We start from the raw sequence: 21,681 nt of genomic DNA, 5'->3' as shown, positions 1-21,681 counted from the left end.
TTCTGGGGACTTTCTTCCTGCAAATCTCTGTCAGGTGTGAACGTTTCTTGAAACTCCAAGCCTTAAGTTTGGAGTTTGGAGATCCAGAACCTTCCACGAGCCGAGGGGAGATTATGATCGTGTTAATTCATGTTAGAGTCCAGGGTCTAGCTAGTGTGTGAAGATGAATTCTACTGCTTTTCCCCTGAAAAAAGTAGTGCTGCGTCCAAAATCACATACTTTCTGAATATGTACTACATTTGAATTTGAATATACTTTGTGACTTAAAAAAAAAGTACGCTCTAGTATGAATATGGGTAGTATGAATGAAATTCGGACGTACTACATCCGAAATGCTGTTACTGTCATGTGACCTACCAGTGTCGGCTCACTTCTATTCATAAATCCTCTCCTGTAGCCTCATGGGACAGTAAAGTGTCCAATGAATACACACTTCAGGAAGTAGTAGCTGATCCGGGTACTTTTCGCCTACTGTCGAATACTATCTATTTAGACATACTACTGTTTTGCCGTGCACTTTTTTTTCCTCCACATAGTAGGGAAGTATTCGATTTCGGATGCAGCAGCATTGGTGTTTCCTACTTGTGACGGAAATGAGGAGATGAGGTGATTCACAGTAAAAGGGACAGAGCAAAGAGAAGAGCCCAGAAATGGCCCTGGAACCATAGAAGAGTTATTAGAGATCAGAGATGCTGACCATTAAGGCTCTTTCCATACAACGAAACGAAAAGAAAAAACACCATAAAAGTGGTCTATTTTGCTTTTGTGGTCACTATAAACTCTCGTTGTACAGAAAGAGCTGCTTCCATGGAAAAAACAGCATGGAAGTTTGGAATGAGGGAGAAAATAAAGACAGAATTTTAACTTTTGGTTGATCTCTTAACACATTTCAAGTCGGCTCCTCCGCAAATCAAATCAGGCTTTTGAGAGAGCGGCTCTCCCTTTTACTGTGGGTGAGTTTTAGTGGAGGTGGGAGGTGTAAGGGATGAGACTGAGGTCAGGGCTGAGTGGACATGAGGGGACAGTGGTTCTGGTGAAATCCTCACCATTCCTTGGGTAATGAGCCAGCTGTCTATGGGCTCCAACTCAGCGTTAGGACCTTTTACATTCGGCTAAATCAACAACAGAAAACACCGTACACATGTGAAGAAGAGCAAAGCACCCACCCCAAAACAAGCACAGAGACATGTGGCCACCTCCATCTTCAGGAGAACTGAAGCGGGTGTCGTTTAAGGCAAGAGAAATGTAACTCTGAGTCAATGAACTGAGGTAGATGGAGTGGGAAAACAAACAAAAAGAGAGAGGAGAAAGAAGTGTAAACTTTGACCCATGGGCTGATCGCTATTCATTGCACCTCTAATCCACGACTGTTATGTAACCTTGGTCGATTTCAACACAAAGTATGTCTGGTACAAGAGATCCAATCAGTCTAAAATTGATTTCCTAATCGCACTCTTGAAGATTTCATAATGCTTCTTTATATTAAGTTCAAGGGTGATCTGTTGTTAAAGAGTGTAACAGTTTGGGTTCTGGAAGCAAAAACTCCATTAATTTTCTCCATAGGAAAATCATATTTTTTTAACGATAACTTGCAAACCTTTAAAGACAGCCCTACTGTGAGCTACTAAGCTGTAAATCGACTTAGTTTTTACATAATCGTGTTGAACAGCAGGATTCGTGATAAAAAACTACATTACCCATGATGCTGTACAGGAAATTCAACCAATCAGAGAGCAGTGACAAGCAAAACGCATCAATAGATCTCCACTCCAATAAAGCACTGCGAATGATGTAATCGAGTCGGTCTCCCAGAGTAGTTCGAAATTTTTCATCGTTTTTAATTCAATTATGCTTTTCGCAAAGCTTCATGGGATTGTAGTTCTTTCCCTCACAGTACACAGTCTTGTACCTTTATATTTTCAAATACTTCTTTGCTTTAAATCAAAGTTTGCACTGTTATGATTCACCCTGTAGCTGGTTGGTTTGGTTCGTGGCTTATAATGCTTTAACAAAGACTTTTGAAATCACTATGGGAGAAATGAATGGAAAAATATGTCCATAATCAGCGCCGCTAAAAAAGGGGGAGGGCACTAATGCACTCTACAACATCATGAAAAAAGGCTCATTAAAAGAATGAAATTCTTGAAAGATTATAGTAAAGATTTTAGTATGCCTTAATCATTATGTATATATATAAAAAAAAAAAAAAAAACCTGCTTCACTGATTATTAATAATTGAAAAAACTTGAAATTACTTGAACTTCAAAAGATTTGAACATGCAGGGAAAAAACCCCAGGAAATTATTTCAAAGAGATCCAGATAATTTAGCCTTTCAATAATATAGTGTGACTACCAAAAAACTTGAATGAATTACTAATTCATGGAATTAAAAAAAATATTTAAAACCTTCATTTTTAACTTTACCTTTATTTTTTAATAAATAATGATTAAGATGCGTAGTACACTTCGTTGTGTATTCAAGGTGTAAGGAAAACATGATTCCAAATCCCATTTGTATAGTAATTAAATGTAAACTTTTCTTGAAAATGGTTTAAAAGTCTTTTCTTTTCTTTTTTTAAACCATATCAAAGCAACATGAATTAAAAGAGTTCATTTCTAAAGAACTTGACATTCATTTTAAAAGGGTTTTTCTTTTCTGTATCGTGGTCTATCTTATTTGTCATTGACCCTTAAACTGTGTTAGATGCTTTCAGCATTTTCTGCCATTAAGCTTAATGGTGGCTAATACCAAACATCGCAGTTTTACTATAGCAACAGTAACTGTAGTGGTATTTGTAAAGAATTTCTATAACAATGCGCTCTTGTGCACACAGCTATTTTCAGCCGAACCAAACCCAAGCTAATCTGCCAGCACTTCTCCAGTCCAATTTGGGCATTAACAAGCTGTGGCATGTTGAAGACTAATTGTGATTATGTAATTTTGTGTTTTGGCACAGAGGCTTCGTAGTGTCAATATGAGTCAGCAACAACAGGAGCATTTTTATGCTAAAAGAGACTATGAATGACATGCAAAGTTAGAGGACTATAAATGTGTCACAGTGCTGCAGGGGGGACATATTATGGTAGGCCAAAACCCAGAAAACGAGTTAGCATTTTAGCACTTCCTGAAGTCAATGGGTTTATTGATGTTTTTTTTGGTGAAATGCCTGAAAAAAGGTCTGTAGTGAACACAAGCTTAAGATATTGTGACGTTTTATTCGATGACATAAAATGCATCAGTAACACGTGCACTTTCGCGACTGTTTTAAAGCTTTTATTTGTCTTGTAAAAGGCAGTTGCTAACAAGCGTCTATATGGGAGACAGGTTGAAATGAAACGTCATCAGACGAACAGGTAAACTCGCCTCCTCACCAGTCGCTTTCACAGCCTCATTGTGTTTATAATCGTGCTCATGCAAACGCTTCATATATTCATAAAAGTTGTCTTCATTTGTGAAGATTATCAGGATGAACAAAACTTGTTAGAGTCATAAGCTTTTGTTAGTCACAGAGCTTATTTTCGGCAGTAATCCAAAAGAAAAATCCTATTGGGATTTTGTCGTGGGAACTAGTGTGATGCTAACAACTGGGTTGGTTTACAAAAATACATCATCCCTGCACCACTCTATTTGCCATTCAAGACGAGTGCGATTTCCCATCTTCTGAGAAACAGTGAGGTCTTCAGCACACTAAAGGTCTGTTTTGGTTGATCGGATCACAAGTAGACGGGGAGACATGTTCCCGTTTACACCTGGTGTTTTAATCCATCTCTTTTGTCCACTTTTGACCACTTCTGTCCTGATTTCATTTTAGAGGAGGGTCTATGGGTCGGTAAATCTATGGGCTTTTTCAGATCTTTTAATCTAATGGACAAAATAAGCTTGCGCAATTCACATATGAACACACACGGAAACACAGAGAGCAACAGCTTTCGTTTCTGCTCTGACAGACACAAGATCACACTGTGAGTGTGTGTTACAAATCAGGAATGGTGAGAGAAACAGTGCGTTTTTCATCTTCAAACCAAACTTGGGTCTTCAGTCGTCAAAGTTTAAATCCCGTCCGGCTAGCGCGCTTCCCTTAATGTTCGCGCATTCAGTCTGAAGACGGTCTTTAGTGGCTGTTTAAACATTCGACCACATGAGCGTTTACACTATGAAAGCAATGCAGGGGAATGCGTTTTCAACTACCTCTGGAAGTGATCGAAAGTGGACAAGCTCAAAACGTTTTAGACCCAGTTTACACTTGTATTTAGTGTCGTCCACATGTGATCCGATCCACATCTTAATACCAGGTGTAAACAGGGCCTAAAAGTGATAACATGTAAGAACTGAGTGATCAGAAACACACAAAACCCAAACCCTTCATCACTATGAAAGTACAGAGAAACAACATGCTTTAGGAAACTCACCCCAGTGGCATTTTGCTGTCTGATGTCTAAAGCAGACGCCAGGCTAACCAGAGCCTGAGGTTCCTCGTATATAACACTGAAAAACAAGCAAAGACAATAGTTTAGAGTTGATTTTTAATATGGTATCGACCTTATGTAGCCCCGCCCCTTTTCAGCACTGGCCTCATTGTGTTCAATCCGGTTCGTATTTCCACAGATCTTACGGTTTATGAATGAACCGCTCGGTTTTAAATCTTCCCGGTCTGCTGACATTTGTTATGACATCCGCATCAAACATTACAATGCTCTTGATAACTTTTGTTACCTCTACAATAAGTAAATCCACCTCACGAGCTAATCACTCTTCAACAGCGATGCCATAGAAATATACAGAAATACAGCAAAAACTGAAGTTCAAAGACACAATTGTAAAGGTGGCTGTGCGCTTGTTTCTCTGGTTCATAAGCTCTATAGTCATAGTAGTGGACACTCACTTTTTGCGCTGGTCAGCCAGAGAGCTGGACCTGGTGTGGGCGAACATGTCAAAGTCATCCTGAGGGTTGTGAACGGTCAGAGAGCTGAGAGTGCCGCTGACGCTGTCTGCGCTCACATCTACCAGGAGGAAATCATCTTAAAGTCAACTTAAAGTTTCATAGAGGAATAAAACTAACATGTTAAATACTTTTCGTTTGCACTTTATTTTACAGTACGTGACCTTATGTGTACTCTCAGTGTACTTACCTAAGAAAGTACTGGGTAATATAAGGAAACTACATGGGTTACGGTTAAGTTTAGGGGTAGGTTCAGGGTTAGTACCTAGTTATTGTAATTACTATAAGTACATAGTATGTACATGTGGAACAGCACTATAAAGGGTTACACTTTATTTTAAGGTGTCATTGTTACAGTGTAATTATATATTTAAGTACTGAGTAATATTAAGCAACTACATGTACTTACCCTAGGGTTAGGGTAGGATTAGGATTTGGTCGATGGTTAGTTGCATGTAATTATGCATAATTTACTACGGTTAGTACATGTGGCATATGTAACAAGGACACTGTAAAATAAAGTTACCAAATAAAGTGCTAGCATACTTTTATCAATATGATTTTGAAAAAATCCTTATGCAGAAGTGTTTGAGATCCTCACCAAGTCCTGCCAGCTGTGTGGAGAGGGAGGCTGTGTTTGCAGGAGCAGGAGCAGGAGCAGAAGCAGAAGGAGGAGGCTGAAGGGTGGATGCGGGCGTATGAGAGGGTGTAGCGCTGGCCCGAGGACTGACCACTGCTGGAGAACCAGGACCCAGATCTATGAGATTGTCTTCCTCTGAAGCCTCATTCAGGACCTGTGCATTCACAACACACACTTATCTACATTAACAATCAGCATTACCTATTATATACACTGGCATAATAAATTAATTCGCACCATAAGGATAATTAAATTCGGCTTAATTGAGAAGAGAAGAGAAGAGAAGAGAAGAGAAGAGAAGAGAAGAGAAGAGAAGAGAAGAGAAGAGAAGAGAAGAGAAGAGAAGAGAAGAGAAGAGAAGAGAAGAGAAGAGAAGAGAAGAGAAGAGAAGTTTTTGAATACCATTGCATTTAAATTTTTCAGGGACACTGCATTATGTTCAAGTAATTTAGATTAATATATAAATAGTTGGTAGAAAAGATTATTAAACTTATGAATAAATGATAACTTATTAAATTATAATAAATTATAGAAATTATAAAATGTATACCTTAAGCATACATACAAATATATACACACACACATATACATATATATATATATATATATATATATATATATATATATATATATACAAATATATACACACACATATATATATACATACACATATACACACACACACACACACACACATATATATATATACAAATAAAATTAAAGAATACATGCTTAAGGTATATTATTATACTTAAGTTATATTGGTTATGCAAGTATAATAATAAAACTTAAGCATGTATTTTTTTTGCTTATAATGAAACCATTTATAATTAATATTATGTATTATTACATACTATTTTACTATTGTATATTTTATATACATGCTTGTTGCCTATATTATCATATTTACATTAATTAAAAGTAAAAATCATGTTTTAAGAATTCAAGTCTAACAAATTTAAATAATTTAAATATTTACTAATTTAACATTTTTAAACAAATTCATGGATTATTTTAAATGCATAATAATAAACAGCCAAATTCACACATTTTTTGAAGAGTTTGAGATCTTTTTTTTATTATTAGTTGCAACAGAACTAAGGCCTATAATGTGTGTGTAAAAGATAGGAAACAGAAGACAACATGAAATCATATTTTTATTTCTAGGGTCTAGAGCTCTAGAGATGTGATGACGACGCAGGACACTTTCTACATGACAGCGATGCGTCATACTTGCCTCTCTCAGCTAAGCATCATGCAAACAATAAAATAAAACAAAAAACACATGAGCAGGCGCTTAACAGACAAATATTACCACAAGGCATACATGTACCCTACAAGAAACAATATTCAAAAACGATGCTGAAAGCAGTCCTGCGGTGTCAAACTCACCCCATTGTTTTGAGCTGCTCTGCCCAGCCTGTATCTCTCGTACCTGTTAGAACACAGAGCTCTGGTGAAATATCAAAAACACTCGTCAAGATGGAGATGAAAGAAATGCTAATGTGTTTTCAGACCCTGTGCGCTCTGCTCTAAAGCAAAGCGAGTGAAATCAAAGGCTGACTGCAGAGTTGTGTGTCAGCCTCGACTGTCAGATAAAGGCTGATGAGGGAAACTTTTGAGTGACGGACACCTCTGCTCACCTCTCGTAGCGCAGGAAGATGTTGTTTAAATCATCGTTGGCGTGTAGCAGCTCTTCGGTGACCTCTTCGTTAGACACGCGAGAGATGAGCTCCACTATCCTGTGCTGCATGGCTCGACATGTCCGGTTCAGCTCCTGAGAATGCATTACATGAATACATGAAATGCATTATGGAACATTAAACTAGACGAGTACAGAAAGAACCAACCCCAAAAAAATATATAAAGCACGGGTTCATAGACGTGCATTAGGCTAAATGAGGTATATTGTGTTGTTACACCCCCTTGTGGTGGCATGTGGATTCTTGAGTAAGTATTAAAATGACATTTCTCTCATCATTTACTTTTCAGAAGCGTGATAAAGTTCTGTGAGAGTAACTTTTCTGCAACATGCCTCACTTTAGAAATGGCATGAATAAATGTAAAATTAAATGGGATAATCATTGCTCTTAATTAATTTTCGTTTGTTTCCGTTGTTCGTTTTTCGTTCCTTGAACCAGTTCAGAGCCCTGGTAAAATGTAATACACCATCACCAAAGCATAAATTCTCTGTAAAGGAGTGAGTGTAGTGGTAAAACTCGCAAACCTGGAGAAGTTCGAGATCAGAGGCTTCTTCTTGGCCCGGCACCATCTCCGTCAGCATCTCTGACATCACTTTAATGTTCCCACGCACAACGTCCAGCTCACTTCTCAGTCTTGCGATCTGTACGCACAAACAAAGCATTTCCAAATTAACTATAGATAAACATAGCGGTGAAAACATCTGGAACTAAACATAATCGGTACCCAGTTTAGCCATAATCACATTAAATGATCTATATTTGACATATGGTTTTATGTAGAACTGCAAATGTACAATACTGGTCAAAAGTTTGGCGTCAGTAAGATTTGAGTGTTTTTGAAAGAAGTCTTTCATGCTCATCAAAGCAAGAGTTATTTTTTTAATGTAGTGTAGATAGGAAAATGTGTAGATAGACTGTTTTATTTCACTAAAAACTTTACTCAGCAGTAAAGCAGCTCACTAGGCCTCCGTTTACCTCATTTCAGCTTAACACATAGGGGTGTAACGATACCCTCATGTCACGATTCGATACATATCACGATACTGAACTCACGATACGATATTATTGCGATACTCCAAGATATATGGTAAAAGCTATATAAAAAAATTAAAAAATTAACTATTGATTAAAATGCTAAATTTGATATAGCATTGTGGATGCTGGAAACCCAAAGCACAGGACAATGGTGACTAAAAATATTCATGATTCTGAAGCTGAAAATACAGAATTATTTTAGACGATTATGCTTGCACTGTCACTGGCTAGATATATTTAAAATAATGTAGGCCACTTTTTACTGGTAACATAAGACATTTGGCATTATCAGGACCCATAAATATTCCCCCATTGCATTATTATACATTGTATTCAACATTATATAATGTAGTACTGACACTAAACCTCTGTTAACTTGAATTTCTCACATACAGTAATTTTTATTTTGGGTGAATTATACACAATACATATTGTCACTATCCACGATGCATTTTTGTACAGCGATATATTGTGACACGATATGTTGTTACACCCCTAACACTGAATAGAGCAAAGTCTACTCTAAGGTGAGTTGTGACCTGCTCTGGGTTTGCTGTGATTGGTCCCGATACGGCTGGGATCTGGGTGGGGTTTAAGTCGGGTGTCGCAGCAGCTGCAGGTTTAGGGGTCGCCTGAGATGCTGTGTTGGGCTGCGTGTGTGCTTTGTACTTGTGAATGGCTGGATCCACCTCTGGGACTCCCTAGAATGACACACAAGAGGAGATGAAGCGAAATGAATGTAAAAACAGATCTGCAAGAGCACGTGTCGCGTGTTTCTCACCCGCTGAGGTGTATGGATGGGTGACAAGGCGTCCAGGTCTGCCATGGGAAACTCGATTCCTTTCCTCTTCAGCTCCTCGTAAATGTGCACTACTCCGGTGAGGTCTGGGCTGCTCCTGAACGCATCTGCCCATGACTGGGGTGAAACACAAACACAGAGAGATGACCAGATGAGAGCTGAAAGAGCTGTCCCGCAGAAAGTGGCTCTAAATTTACACCTAACCGGGTATTATCAGGGACAAATCCGACTATTTTTCAGCAATTAGTAATACATGGCAATAGCAGGTAACAGGAACCATGTATTTGCTGAAGAGGGTTGATTCTGGAATCCACTGCTGCTTCAATGTATATCTAATGAGTGATTATAATCATGGTATTAATCTATACTTTTCCTTCTAAACATCACATGAGTTGAATGACTTCTCTAGGCTTGTGAGATTTGACTTTGTTATAGAAGTTAGCAGTGTGATTACTGAAATGTTCTTTTCATGTATTCTCGAATGTCTGTATTTGATGTCTGAATGCAGTAACAGTGTTTGCTCATTTAGCCCGGCTTCCAGAAATGAAGTATGGACTTCTTCAACATGTGTCAATACATACAGGGCTTTTCTAGGGTACCCTGACAACTGTGGTCATTGGAACCAATAGTCTAAGTGTCCATTTCTTAGCTAAAGTTATTACTGTTAACTGAAGTGTCCTCTCCTTGAGAGAAAGAACGAATGATCTTGATGTTTTGAGAAGACTCCTGTTTATAGTTAGAGCCTGGCCAAATCCAACATTGGAAAAGCTGTGTGTTGGTGTGTGTGTAAGTCTTCTTGGTTACAGGTTAAGGAACCACTGGCATTATTGGAGATTGACTGAGTTGTTGTTCTGGACATGTTGGCACCCAGCAACCCAAATCTGCGACCTGGAGGGTCACGACGTGCCTAAATTCAGGGTCCGAGTGTCAGCCGCCTAATCGATGGAGATATGCTTCAGTCTATCTGTATATGTGTGGAAAATTACTATGTTTATCTATTTCTTAGCCAATCAGAATCATTCAACCTGAAGCAAGGATGTAGCTTAGACCTCGGTGAAGGGTATAAGTGCTGTGATCTTTGTAACTGTAAGCGGGGCGGCCTACGAACTCCTTGTGAGTCTTGAAGCTGACTTCTGCTGATGAAACTGCAAACTATCTTCAGTAAAACTTTTCTTCAATTTATTGTAATTCTGACTCCGGGTCTTCATTCATCATATCTGGTTCTTTGACTATAAATCCCTTTACATTGCATAATTAATTTTGTTAATCACTGTTGCTGATGGCCGTTCTTTATAAATATACAGTAGCCACAAGTAGAAATCATTCGGATCCAAGCAGATGGAAAAGGTTAAAGTAGTGATTCTCATCCATTTTGACTGCAGTACCCCCATTGTCCACATCCGGTACTAAATTTCTCAGCCAATACCAATAGCCGATTATTCATAATGACATCTGCCGATACTGATACAGATAGTTTGATTTTCTTGAGGAAAAAAGTCTCTTCCAACTCACTGTTTATCCAGCACCGGCTTTGGAATGAACGATGTCCACAGACAAGGTAGAGTATGATGCATTATTTTATGAAAGTATGATGCATCAGAAACGAAGAAAAACTAAATAATGACTATTGCAGCGCTTGCCGTAAAGCAAGTCAAATTTGTAGTTTTCTTATGTCTCATTAGAACTACAGAAACGCGGCCCGATCTGGCAATCTCACATAGTGTGGTTATAGCAGATAAAGGACCGCAAAGTGGAGGCATAAGTGCCTTTCACCCTGTTACAACTTGATGAACCACTGAAACGATTTTGGAAACATTATTTTAAGGTAAAAAATGTTACATAGTGTTGCTTTAAGAACGTCAAAATGCCATTTATTGTTTGAATTTCGTGATAAAAATAGGCAAAATATTAAAGCTGAGACTTTATTTATATCAGAAGAAACAAGCAGAAAGCTCTTTGTGATTATTGAATGGGAGGCGCACTACAAATAATGTTTGGTGTAGTGAAAAACCATGAACCTGGCAACCCTTGCTTGAGCTACGAGTGATTCATAGGGTCAAATAGAGCCTGATTTGACGTCGCTATTTTTTAACTGTTGATGTGTTATTGTCGCTTTAACTTCGACAGCCCTAAATTCAACACAAGAGAGATTTTCTTCACAGTACGGGTTGCAGTCTGACATGTTTGTCTCTCCCTTTTGATTGACAGGATTTAATAGGCCCTGATCATTTGCTGGTTTTAAACAACAGTGAAAATAATTGCTTTTATCGGCCGATTTTATATTTTTTTGAGTGAACCCTGGTTCTTAACTTGAAATAACTTGATTTTTTGTTGTTTGGCTCTTAAGTCATCATAAGGAAGTTTGCGATTGGGTTCCGACTCCCTTGTTGAGAACCGCTGGGTTAGAAAATGGCTGTAATTACAAAATTTGGAAGAATATGCTTGCTGTCTAATGGTTGGACATTTTACAGGCTGAAAAACAATGTGACTATTGCAGTGGTTCTCAACTCCAGTCCTCAGGACCCACTGCTCTGCACATTTTGTATGTCTCCCTTATTTAACACACCTGAATCAGATCATCAGCTCATTAGGAGAGACTCCATGAACTGAACTGAGTGTGTCAGATAAGAGAGACATACAAAATGTGCAGAGCAGCGGGTCCTGAGGACTGGAGTTGAGAACCACTGGACTATTGGATTTGGGAGGACACAAGAACAGACAAAATGCACCTGTGCACTGTATACAATTCTGGAAACATCTACTTTACACTGAGTCAATCTGATTCTGTAATGGCTTCCAGTCAACTAGAATTAATGCAATTGCAAGCTGCCTCATAGAGCAGGACCACCAGACCTAGTTTCCAGCCCAAGTGAAAGTGTCCATCATCAAAAGCAGTCTTCTAGCCCTACCACACACCTCACGCCATTCTGAACGGTCATCAACAGTGGTTTCTGAAGGCCCTTATTGCTAAAACAAAGGAAAAGCTCAGGGGGACTGAGTCATTCGCCTCACTCAGTTTACCTGAATCAGTGACAGAACCTTTTCCTGCACTATAGCAGGAGGGTTGTTCTTCGGAGTGATGATTTTCACCATGACACCTTCGATGAAGTCTCTGTTGGCGATGTGGACGTGAAAGCGGTGACCACAGTTTTTCACGCAAGTCTCCAGCACCTAGAAAAGACAATTACATAAGAAGCTGAGATTATCGATCATTTAGACATGCCAAAACTCACAGATGACAGCATAAAACAGCACTTCCAGCTGGCATAATGCATCCAAATATAGTCACAAAAGACCTTATTTAAATGTCAAAATAGCCTCCGGCAAGCCTGGAGGAGAAGTACTCAGCCGTCATTAACTATTAAAGGTGTACAGCATCAGACTGTAAAACAGATTGTGTTCCTAGACAGTATGAGCACAAGGGTTTATGTGAAAGTGAGGGAACTCACAGTTAGAGCCAGCATCACTTCACGGAAGTTCCTGTTGCCGTTGAGTCTCTTTCTCACCGCGCGCATGGCATCTTTGGGCCTGTTGGGGAAAACAGTGTAGATGACTTGACGACAGCTTAAAGGCCCGTTCTCCCCAAAAACGCCAATGTTACCATCCACACCAATGGACGATAACGTTATGTTTATTCTAAGTGCATTCTTCAGTCATGTTCTGCCATAATTGCAGTGTGCACTTTGAAGAAAGGAGGATTTAATTGGCTTTCAATGTTTTTAACATGCATCAGTTTAAAAAAAAAAAATCCTCTGAGAAACTGTGGATTCCGCTATTCTGTTACGGTGTGATTTCATTAGCGAAATTTTGGCGAAATGTCACGAACAAGAAAGGTGCATTGTCTGTTAGTCAATAGTGTAGTGATGTATGAAGCACAGCTCACATGACCAAGCAGCTTTCTGTTAGTCAATGCAACAAATCTGTGAAACCAACCTGAACATGTGAATTTTTCGTCATCAAGCGAATTTCACAATTGCATGGATTCCTAATTGAAATGACTTGATTTCTCCTGCAAAAATTGGTCGAACATCAATAAATGTGACTGCTCCTTTAGTGTTAGAGCATAAACTTTATGTTTATAATTATCGTTCTTGGTGTGAATGGGCCTTAAAGGGCTAGTGATATGAGTATATTCTACTGAAGCAGCTGTTTATTTAAACCTACTTTATATCACAAATAACCAATTATTGGTGGCATTGCTCCCACTTACGGTTAGGGATTTGAACAAATCCCCAACTGTAGCTACTGAAGTTGATCTGATGTTTTGTGTCATAGACTTTTTGCGTCTGTGTATTTCAGCACGATTGGATCATCGACCATAATTATCCAGGACCGCAACAAGCCATTTTATAACATACAATTCAGCAGAGCAGTCTGTGAGCTCAGGACAGGAATTAAAAGACTCAATTTAACTAGACACCACCAGAGCGCCAGTACTGAAAGCCCTCTTACAAACACACTCTAATTCAGGGCCAGAAAGTTCATTATCTCTAAGCTTACACGAAAAGCCGCAATTGGGTTTGTTTTTCCTGTGGTGTGATCAAAGCTCCCATTTCTTCCAAGTCAGATCTAAGGAGCTTTTTATAAGCAAGAACAACGACATCAGCTACTAAAAGTTGAACTCAACGTAAAGACATTTTAACTTGTGTACAAATTAATAAGGATAAATTATTCTCAACACTGCGCCATAGTTAAAAGAACCAACCATTATTTTTGTAACAGGGTGTCACATAGATGGCCAACAAATGACTTGTCTTAAAGGGTAGCCTAACTCTCGCCAAAATGCAACCTAGGGTCTTTTTGTTAATCTACCCGAGGCAAACTTTCGTTTAAAAGCATCATTAGAATGGAAACGCCACTTTTAAGTTTGACCGTATTTTCGTTTTCGGTCAAATTGCCTTTTGAATGGGAGTGCTTGGGGCACGACTATGATAGCATCAAAATCACTATTTGTAAAACACTAAGAAGGCTCGACACAACATGAAACTTTGCTCAAAGTATCACCAGGGGCTCGACACATGAACTCGAGTATTGAGAACATTGTTTGTGTACACAGAGTTTACTAAAAAGAAAGATTTTGAACAACTCTACAGCTACAACTGTAGCTGTTGTTGTTTCCGTCCGCCGGCATTTTGACAGTCAAAAATAGTCGATCTCCGAATGCGAATTAACCATAGACTGTAAAAAAATATGGACGTAGTGTCCGTGCCGTCACCCGTAGGTTTCTGAAGACCGTTTTTGAAGCCTAAAGTGGGCGTGGCCGACCGTCGCCATCTTAGCAGCGCATCACTCCCGAATTTATTTATTTTTACAGTCAGACAATGAACTGAGGTAACATGACGGCTAACAGACAGCAGACAAACGGCTAATGATGACTAATGACCACAGCAGCGGGAATCCACCCTCACTCTAAAGTGGACACCCTTAATTATGCAGAAATTTTAAGGCTTAATATAATTTAAACGGATGAGTTATAAAAAAATTCACCCCCCTCACAGTTGTCATGAAGGGCAAAATAAGCTATATAGACCAAAGCCACTTTTTGCAGCAGGCTGCAAACAATGTTCTCAATGCTTGAGTTCATGTGTAGAGCCCCTGGTGATACTTCCAGCAAAGTTTCATGTTGTGTCGAGCCTTCTTAGTGTTTTAAAAATAGCGAAGTCGTGCCCCAAGCACTCCCTTTCAAAAGGCAATTTGACCGAAAACGAAAATACAGTCAAACTTAAAAGTGGTGTTTCCATTCTAATTATGTTTGCCTCAGAAAGTTTGCCTCGGATAGATTAACAAAAAGACCCTAGGCTGCATTATGGCGAGAGTTACGCTTTAAGAGGGACTTTGCTCAGACTCAAACTTTAGACCGGAGAAATGGAGGAAAGCAATTGGCCGCATCCAAAATCGCATTACCTGCCTAATCTGCCTAACTACTCTACTTAGTATGAATGTAACCTGGACGTACTACATTCATAATGTCATTCACAAATTCTCTACCGGAAAGTACCGGAAAGTAAAGTATCCATTTGATTCAGTCCTCTTTTTTATACTATGAATTCAGACATACTAATTTCACATTCTGTTATCACCAATTATATAGTACGGAAGTATGCAATTTCAGATGCAACCATCATGTGCCGTAAATAGAGAAGAGGAACTATAGTAGTAATAATCTCTTGCATTATGGGAAGTATAAAATGGCAGAACTGAAAAACAAAACTGAAGGGGGAAAAAACTAAAACTGGGAAATTGAATGCTAAATACTTGATGGTCACCTTCTATCAATCATATCAGACCTGACTACTCTTACAAAGTCCAAATCTACTCTTTGGCATAATCTGCTTAAAAGGACGTTTATGTAAATAATTGAATGCATAATTAACAACAGGAAAGATTGTTTAAATTCTTGAAAACACCCACAACTTCTAATACAACAGGAAACAACCAGCCCAAACAAAGAAGAACACAACAGAGTCCTGTGTTCCCTCACACAGAACAGAGACAAGCCTGTAGTGCCAGTTTGACGAGTGTGAGAGAAAAAGAGAAATTGAAGAATCATATGGAGCAGGAAAAGCACCGTGACTCTGTGTGAAGAACCTGTTTACACCTGGTATGAACATTCGTCTGGAGTGATCCAGTCACGAGTATATACACTACCGTTCAAAAGTTTGGGGTCAGTACGATTTTTTTTTTTTTTTTTTATACTTTAATTCAGCAAGAATTACACAAAAATATTCAGCAGCACTGTTTTCAACATTGATAATAATCAGAAATGTTACTTGAGCAGCAAATCATCATATCTGAATGATTTCTGAAGGATCATGTGACACTGAAGACTGGAGTTACAATGCTGAAAATTCTGCTTTACATCACAGGAATAAATTACATTTTAATATATGTTACAATAGAAAACAGTTATTTTAAATCGTAATAATATCTCACAATATTATTATTTTTACTGTATTATTTTTGATTAAATAAATGTGTTTGATTTTTCTTTCAAAAAAAAAAAATCTTACCGACCCCCATATTTTTGAACGGTAGTGTACATCATTTAATACATCAAATTAGGGATGCACCGATATGAACATTTTGGCCAATATCGATAACTCTATATTTGAAAGCCGATAACCGATTTATTGGTCGATAAATCTAAATCCGAATTTTTTTTGAGAGCCTGATCACAAAAACAAAAGTCTCACCATTAAAAGCCACGTCCTAAGCACACAATTATAATGTTCTTCTCATTATAATTTTATGTAGCCTATATGACAGACTTGCACCGCACGTTGCACTTAACTGTATTTTCCTTTTTTGAAGTGATTCAAATCATATTTCAAGCAATTCAAAACCATCACGACAGTGCACAGCTGAAGGAAATAATCTAATATTTATCGGCTTTACTATATTGGTAACTGCCGATATCGATAACATATATCGGCCGATACCGATATGGTGGCAGATGTATCGTGCATCCCTACATCAAATGAAAAACAATTGTTTTGGATCGCACTGAATTTCATTGTGCAGACAAAACTAGTTGTAAACATTCTTCTTTCGAAAGAAATTCAGACGTTTTATGCTTTTCAACGTCAGCTGTAAACAGGCCAAGAGGAACTGTGAGAACCCATTACTGCTGGAGCACAACGCTACGACAGCACATTCCCAGTCAGTCTGCTCTGAATGAGTCCGCGAGAGTCGCTGTGAGTCATCAGCAAGATCTGTGCGCATGTGTTTATGTGTGTGTTGGTCTCTCACCCTTCCTCGGTCTCATTAATGATGTCACAGATCTCCATGTTGAGTGTCCAGTCTTCATTCTGCAGGGAGCCATCTGTGGCTTTTTCTGTGAGAAACAAAATCACACACGGATCAGCAGGCCGACTCAAATACTGACGAAAACTCAATTATGAGTTCCAGACACAGGACCACGTCTAGAACTCAAATCGACAGGGTCCCTACGTAGTGTTCACTGCTCACTATTCCCTGAGCATGGCATATCTGTTAGAGTTCACTTCACTGTGTTCAAATGTGTTCATACAGAACAACACCCTGCAGCAACATCAAACATAGAGATAATATACATCTATAAATATAGTATAAATATCATACTTTTATGCATGTACTGTATAGATCATTGTGTATTTATATAAATATAAATTTATTATAAATTTCAGTTAATAGAATCTGTTATAATTTGAAAGTGCTAAACTGAGTGATCTGAAAGGTCTGTTGCGATGTTTGAAATTAAAATAAATGCAATTGGTTATATTAGATATTAGTCTTTTATCTTAATTAACCATAATCATGATAGTTGCGTTGTAAATGTGATGTAATGCGCAACTTACACCTGGGACTAATTGAACTTTATAAATATGGTGGAGCATTAACTCTTCTCCACCTTTAGTCAACGTTCTTGCAGTATTGGGATGATGCCAATGCTGTTCGCAGTGACCTTTGAACTTCGCTCCCTTCATATTGAAATGTCACTTAAAGGGTTACTTCAGGATTTAGCATTAAGCTTTGTATTAGTAGAAAACCTGTAGTATTTTCGAATTACCATGCTTTCCACCCTCATATGACCCTGAGACAAGAGATTTATGTATTTTTTGTCTAGAAAAAATCCTCCGATGACGCAAAAATCGTCATTTTGCGTCATCGGAGGATTTTCTGGACAGAGGCTAAAGACTACAGGCAGTAGATGGCGTTGTTCCGCATGTTTTCAGCCCGCCCATACAGGGTGGGATCTCACTCACAGAATGTACAGTTACACACAGTCAGCCTTTCTTTGGAAGCTAAGCTAGCAGGCTCTTGTTCTGTGGAGAAAGCTGAATAGTAGGAGAAAGCTGAGTAAGTAACCATCCTCCTTTTCCCGGACTTGTCCGGCGGGCGAGATCGTTCAAAATGTCCGGGATTCAGCTTTTGCTTTCTGCGGTCGCCATTCATTGTTTACATACATGCACACCTTTCAATCTAACTGAATTCATTCCGATTGGTGAATTTGAATGTAGTGTTTACATGAACGCTAAACAAGTGATCGGTTGATGTGCGTTTTACCATTGCTAAGAAACATTCCCGCTCCTCCGTGAGAGATGGGAGACCCGGCGCGTCTCAGTAATCATGCCACCGGCCTCGCGCCGTTCTCCCGCGGCCGTCAGCCTCGTCCTGCTCGCCACAGTAAACATGATGAATGGCGACTGTAGAACGCAAAAGCCGAATCCCGGACATTTTGGACGATCTCTAAATCCCTCGCAAACTCATCACGTAGGCTAGCTTTGTTGTTTTCAACAACTGCGCACTCTTACCGATAGGCGTGGCCTCCTAAGGCAGCGAAGCAAGTGCATTCTGGGAGTTGTTGTCTTTCATCCACATAAGCCAAAAATACATTTTCTGGCTTTTCTCAGTCTAGAAAGCTCCAAATTCAAAAATTTCTTCACATTTCTTCTACTTAAATGACCTATTTTAAATACACATTCATCTTCCCAGAGGTGAAGTATCCCTTTAAGACGGTGAAATACCCTGGGAAGTCCATTTTGCAGGGCACTTACAGTTGATTCTGGGGAAGCTATTTCAAAACTGTAGTTTGTCAAGACAGACTAAATAAGATACTAACAATAGCAACCAACATTCAATCAATTTTTTTTTTTTTTTTTTTTTTTATTCCAAATACATTTTTTCCATTAACTTTTTTCTATATTCCGCATCGCAGAAATCATAGGGCCCTACAAAAATGTCTAAAATATCTAAAAACCAGAGTAAATATTTATTAAAAAAATCAATTGCAAATAAATGTGAAATGTGTCATTTCTGCACCACTACTGTCATAAAAAATTCTTGCAAAATATACTGTTCTCATAAAGGTTTTGAGAATACTTCCCATCTGACATTGGTCGAACAAATGGATCTAGTGGGAAACATGTAAAATACTACATAGACATAATATATATCAAAATTGGACACGCCCCCTACTGCTGATTGGCTCACTCTCTCTCTGCCCCATCATGAGTGGACACGCCCCCTACTGCTGATTGCCTCACTCTCTCTCCGCCCCATCATGAGTGGACACGCCCCCTACTGCGGATTGGCTCACTCTCTCTCTGCCCCATCATGAGTGGACACGCCCCCTACTGCTGATTGGCACACACTCTCTCCGCCCCATCATGAGTGGACACACCCCCTACTGCTGATTGGCTACAAGTGTGTTGTACTGCTCGGTCTGATCCACTTTCAACAGCGTTTCTCAGAAATCACTCACTGCACCTTTAAAGTAGCTGAGATGAAACTTTCAGTTACTCCCTATCACTGCTGACCTGAAACACTCGATGAGGGGATCAGCATCTAGCAGGAGAGATGTCAGCTTTACTGCCACCCATCTGTGAGGGAGGCTTGACCTCAATTTACCTAGGCTGGATTATTACTCTATTGTCAGATGTCATTTTCCTCATTGCTTACACAAAGATAAGGTTTAAATCTTATTCAACTTCTGGTGTTCTTCAGGTCAAAAGGGGTCAGTTTACACAGTAATAGGACAGTGAGGAGTTACAGTTGTACTTTTAGCAAATAGAAATCCCCATTATGCGTTTCATAATAAAACGGAAGAGTGTGATGAAATAATATCTAGTGTCACAATCTTTTGAAATCAGGTGTGAGGTAACTCGGGAGTGATTCTGGTACAGCTAAAATGTGCTTTCACACGTCTGACTGGCTTTTTTGTAAAGGGGACAGATTGTGCAAAACTCACTTTTACATGGTGCTTGTACGTCAATGTGTGTCAGTGTGTGTAAACAACCTCCCTATACTGGTAAAAATTCACCCACTCTTTTTTTTTTTTATAATCCCCATGAAACAGAAACAGTGTCTCAAAATGAGCTGTCCCAGTTTTCTCCCTAGGGCAAGCCCCGCCCACGATGGGTGGCGATCTCTGCCCTATTAGCATAGATCCCGCCCTGAGTGAGCCACACACAATCTGCCGTGTTTATATCCCCACTAGAGCAGCAAGTGATATGTCTCAGCTACATAAACATTATAACTGTTGTTGGCTGTAATAATAATGACCATAAGAGTCTCCATAAACTCCTGACATCTGAGGACCGAGGACGCAGTGGATTAATTTTATTTATTGAGGGAATGTGATTGGATCAAATGGATCAATACCAACTGCTTGTGATCCAACTTCATATCCAGACCTATCGCATTTTACATTTTGTGAATCTTTGCAAATTGTATAGCTAATGTGGCTAAAGTAACCATTATCTCTGAACAGACCAGGAGCCGGTTTCACAAAGCTATTTTAGACCGGTCTATAGTGTTAGACTAGTCTAAAATTTGCTCATTGACTAGTCTAATGCAAGTTAGACTGTTTCACACACACAAAAAAAAGACTGATTTAATATAGACCAAAAAAATTAGACACCTTACCCCCAGGCTAACTTAGGTCTAAGACTCTATGTTACCTTGGCAACCAGCAGTAACAATCAGTTACATTACAAACAGCCAAAAGAAAAGGGAAAATGGCTCATAATTTAAACATTTCTTCTTGTTGCTACATTCTCCGCTAAATTTCCCAAGTAAAATGTCCTTGTAACTGTTATACTCCTCCAACAAACACATATTTTCCGCTGGGGTAAACTGCACTGAGCGGTTGAATGCGCTTACTCGGTCCGCCATGTTTTTTGTTTTGAAAAGTGTCTTATTTTACCCAGAATGCATTGCAGTGTAGTCCTACTTAAGATAGTCAGAGTCTTAAGTGCTTTGTGCGACGGTCTGATTTAGATGTCTATCTGAAGTCTGACTATCTACTATAGCTAAGCCATAGTCAAAGTCTATCTTTGTGAAACCGGCCCCAGAGCTATGCTGTCATTTTCATTTTTAACCCGAAAACGCTCACCGTCTGTGTAATTCATAAACGCAACTTTTTGTTTCGTTGTTGACCCGAGTATCTGAAGCATGTGCTGTAAAGGCACAGCCCTCTTCTGGAAATGGGGGCGGGGAGCAGCAGCTCATTGCATTTTAAAGATACACACACCAAAACAGTGTGTTTTTGCTCTCACCCAAATAGGGGCATTTAGGGCAAGCTATAATAAAGAACCTGTGGGGTATTTTGACCTGAAACTTCACAGACACATTCTGAGGACACCTGAGGCTTATTAAATCTTGTAAAAAGAGGCATAATAGGTCCCCTTTAAGCCAAGAAGCTTTAGAACGAACCGTTAATGGCACATTATTGAGGATGTACACTTCAGTGAGATTTCACTGTGGCACAACATGAAGCTGGCTTTGTTTCCTGGTGAGTGACTCAGGATAAGGGCGGGGACCGGTGACAAAATATGGCAAAGTAGAAATGATCAAGGTGAAATGCTCACAATTTGGCCATCAGCACATTCCACATTCAAAATGACTTCTGTTTCCTGTACACTTTCCTGTAGACATTTGGAAACCGTGCTGTCAGTTTCACCATCAGACACAAGTAGAATCTGGATTTTGTTTTTGCCACTTTCTGTGCTGATTTTAAGGGGAAATCTGTACAATTTGTAAAAATTGTGTTAAATAAATGATTATTTTTAAATAATATATGC

The 21,681-nt window shown here is 39.0% G+C and overlaps 1 protein-coding gene across 1 annotated transcript in view; it reads right to left on the bottom strand.

Annotated features, from left to right (window-relative positions):
* tom1l2a (target of myb1 like 2 membrane trafficking protein a) overlaps positions 1–21,681 on the bottom strand; it is a 48,086-nt gene that overhangs the window by 10,634 nt on the left and 15,771 nt on the right. The window contains exons 2-12 of the mRNA XM_084405852.1: positions 16,868–16,952; positions 12,568–12,646; positions 12,140–12,289; positions 9,101–9,235; positions 8,859–9,020; positions 7,809–7,925; positions 7,225–7,358; positions 6,974–7,016; positions 5,543–5,735; positions 4,885–5,002; positions 4,412–4,487 (exon numbers count right to left, since the gene is read on the bottom strand). Of these exons, the coding sequence (XP_084261978.1) occupies positions 4,412–4,487; positions 4,885–5,002; positions 5,543–5,735; positions 6,974–7,016; positions 7,225–7,358; positions 7,809–7,925; positions 8,859–9,020; positions 9,101–9,235; positions 12,140–12,289; positions 12,568–12,646; positions 16,868–16,952 (1,292 nt within the window). The remainder of the gene's footprint in view (positions 1–4,411; positions 4,488–4,884; positions 5,003–5,542; positions 5,736–6,973; positions 7,017–7,224; positions 7,359–7,808; positions 7,926–8,858; positions 9,021–9,100; positions 9,236–12,139; positions 12,290–12,567; positions 12,647–16,867; positions 16,953–21,681) is intronic.

Source organism: Rutilus rutilus, assembly GCF_951802725.1.
Source record: "Rutilus rutilus genome assembly, chromosome: 1".
Lineage (NCBI taxonomy): Eukaryota > Metazoa > Chordata > Actinopteri > Cypriniformes > Leuciscidae > Rutilus > Rutilus rutilus.
The sequence above is the reverse complement of the archived record's forward strand: the minus strand, read 5'-3'. Positions and strand labels throughout refer to the sequence as shown.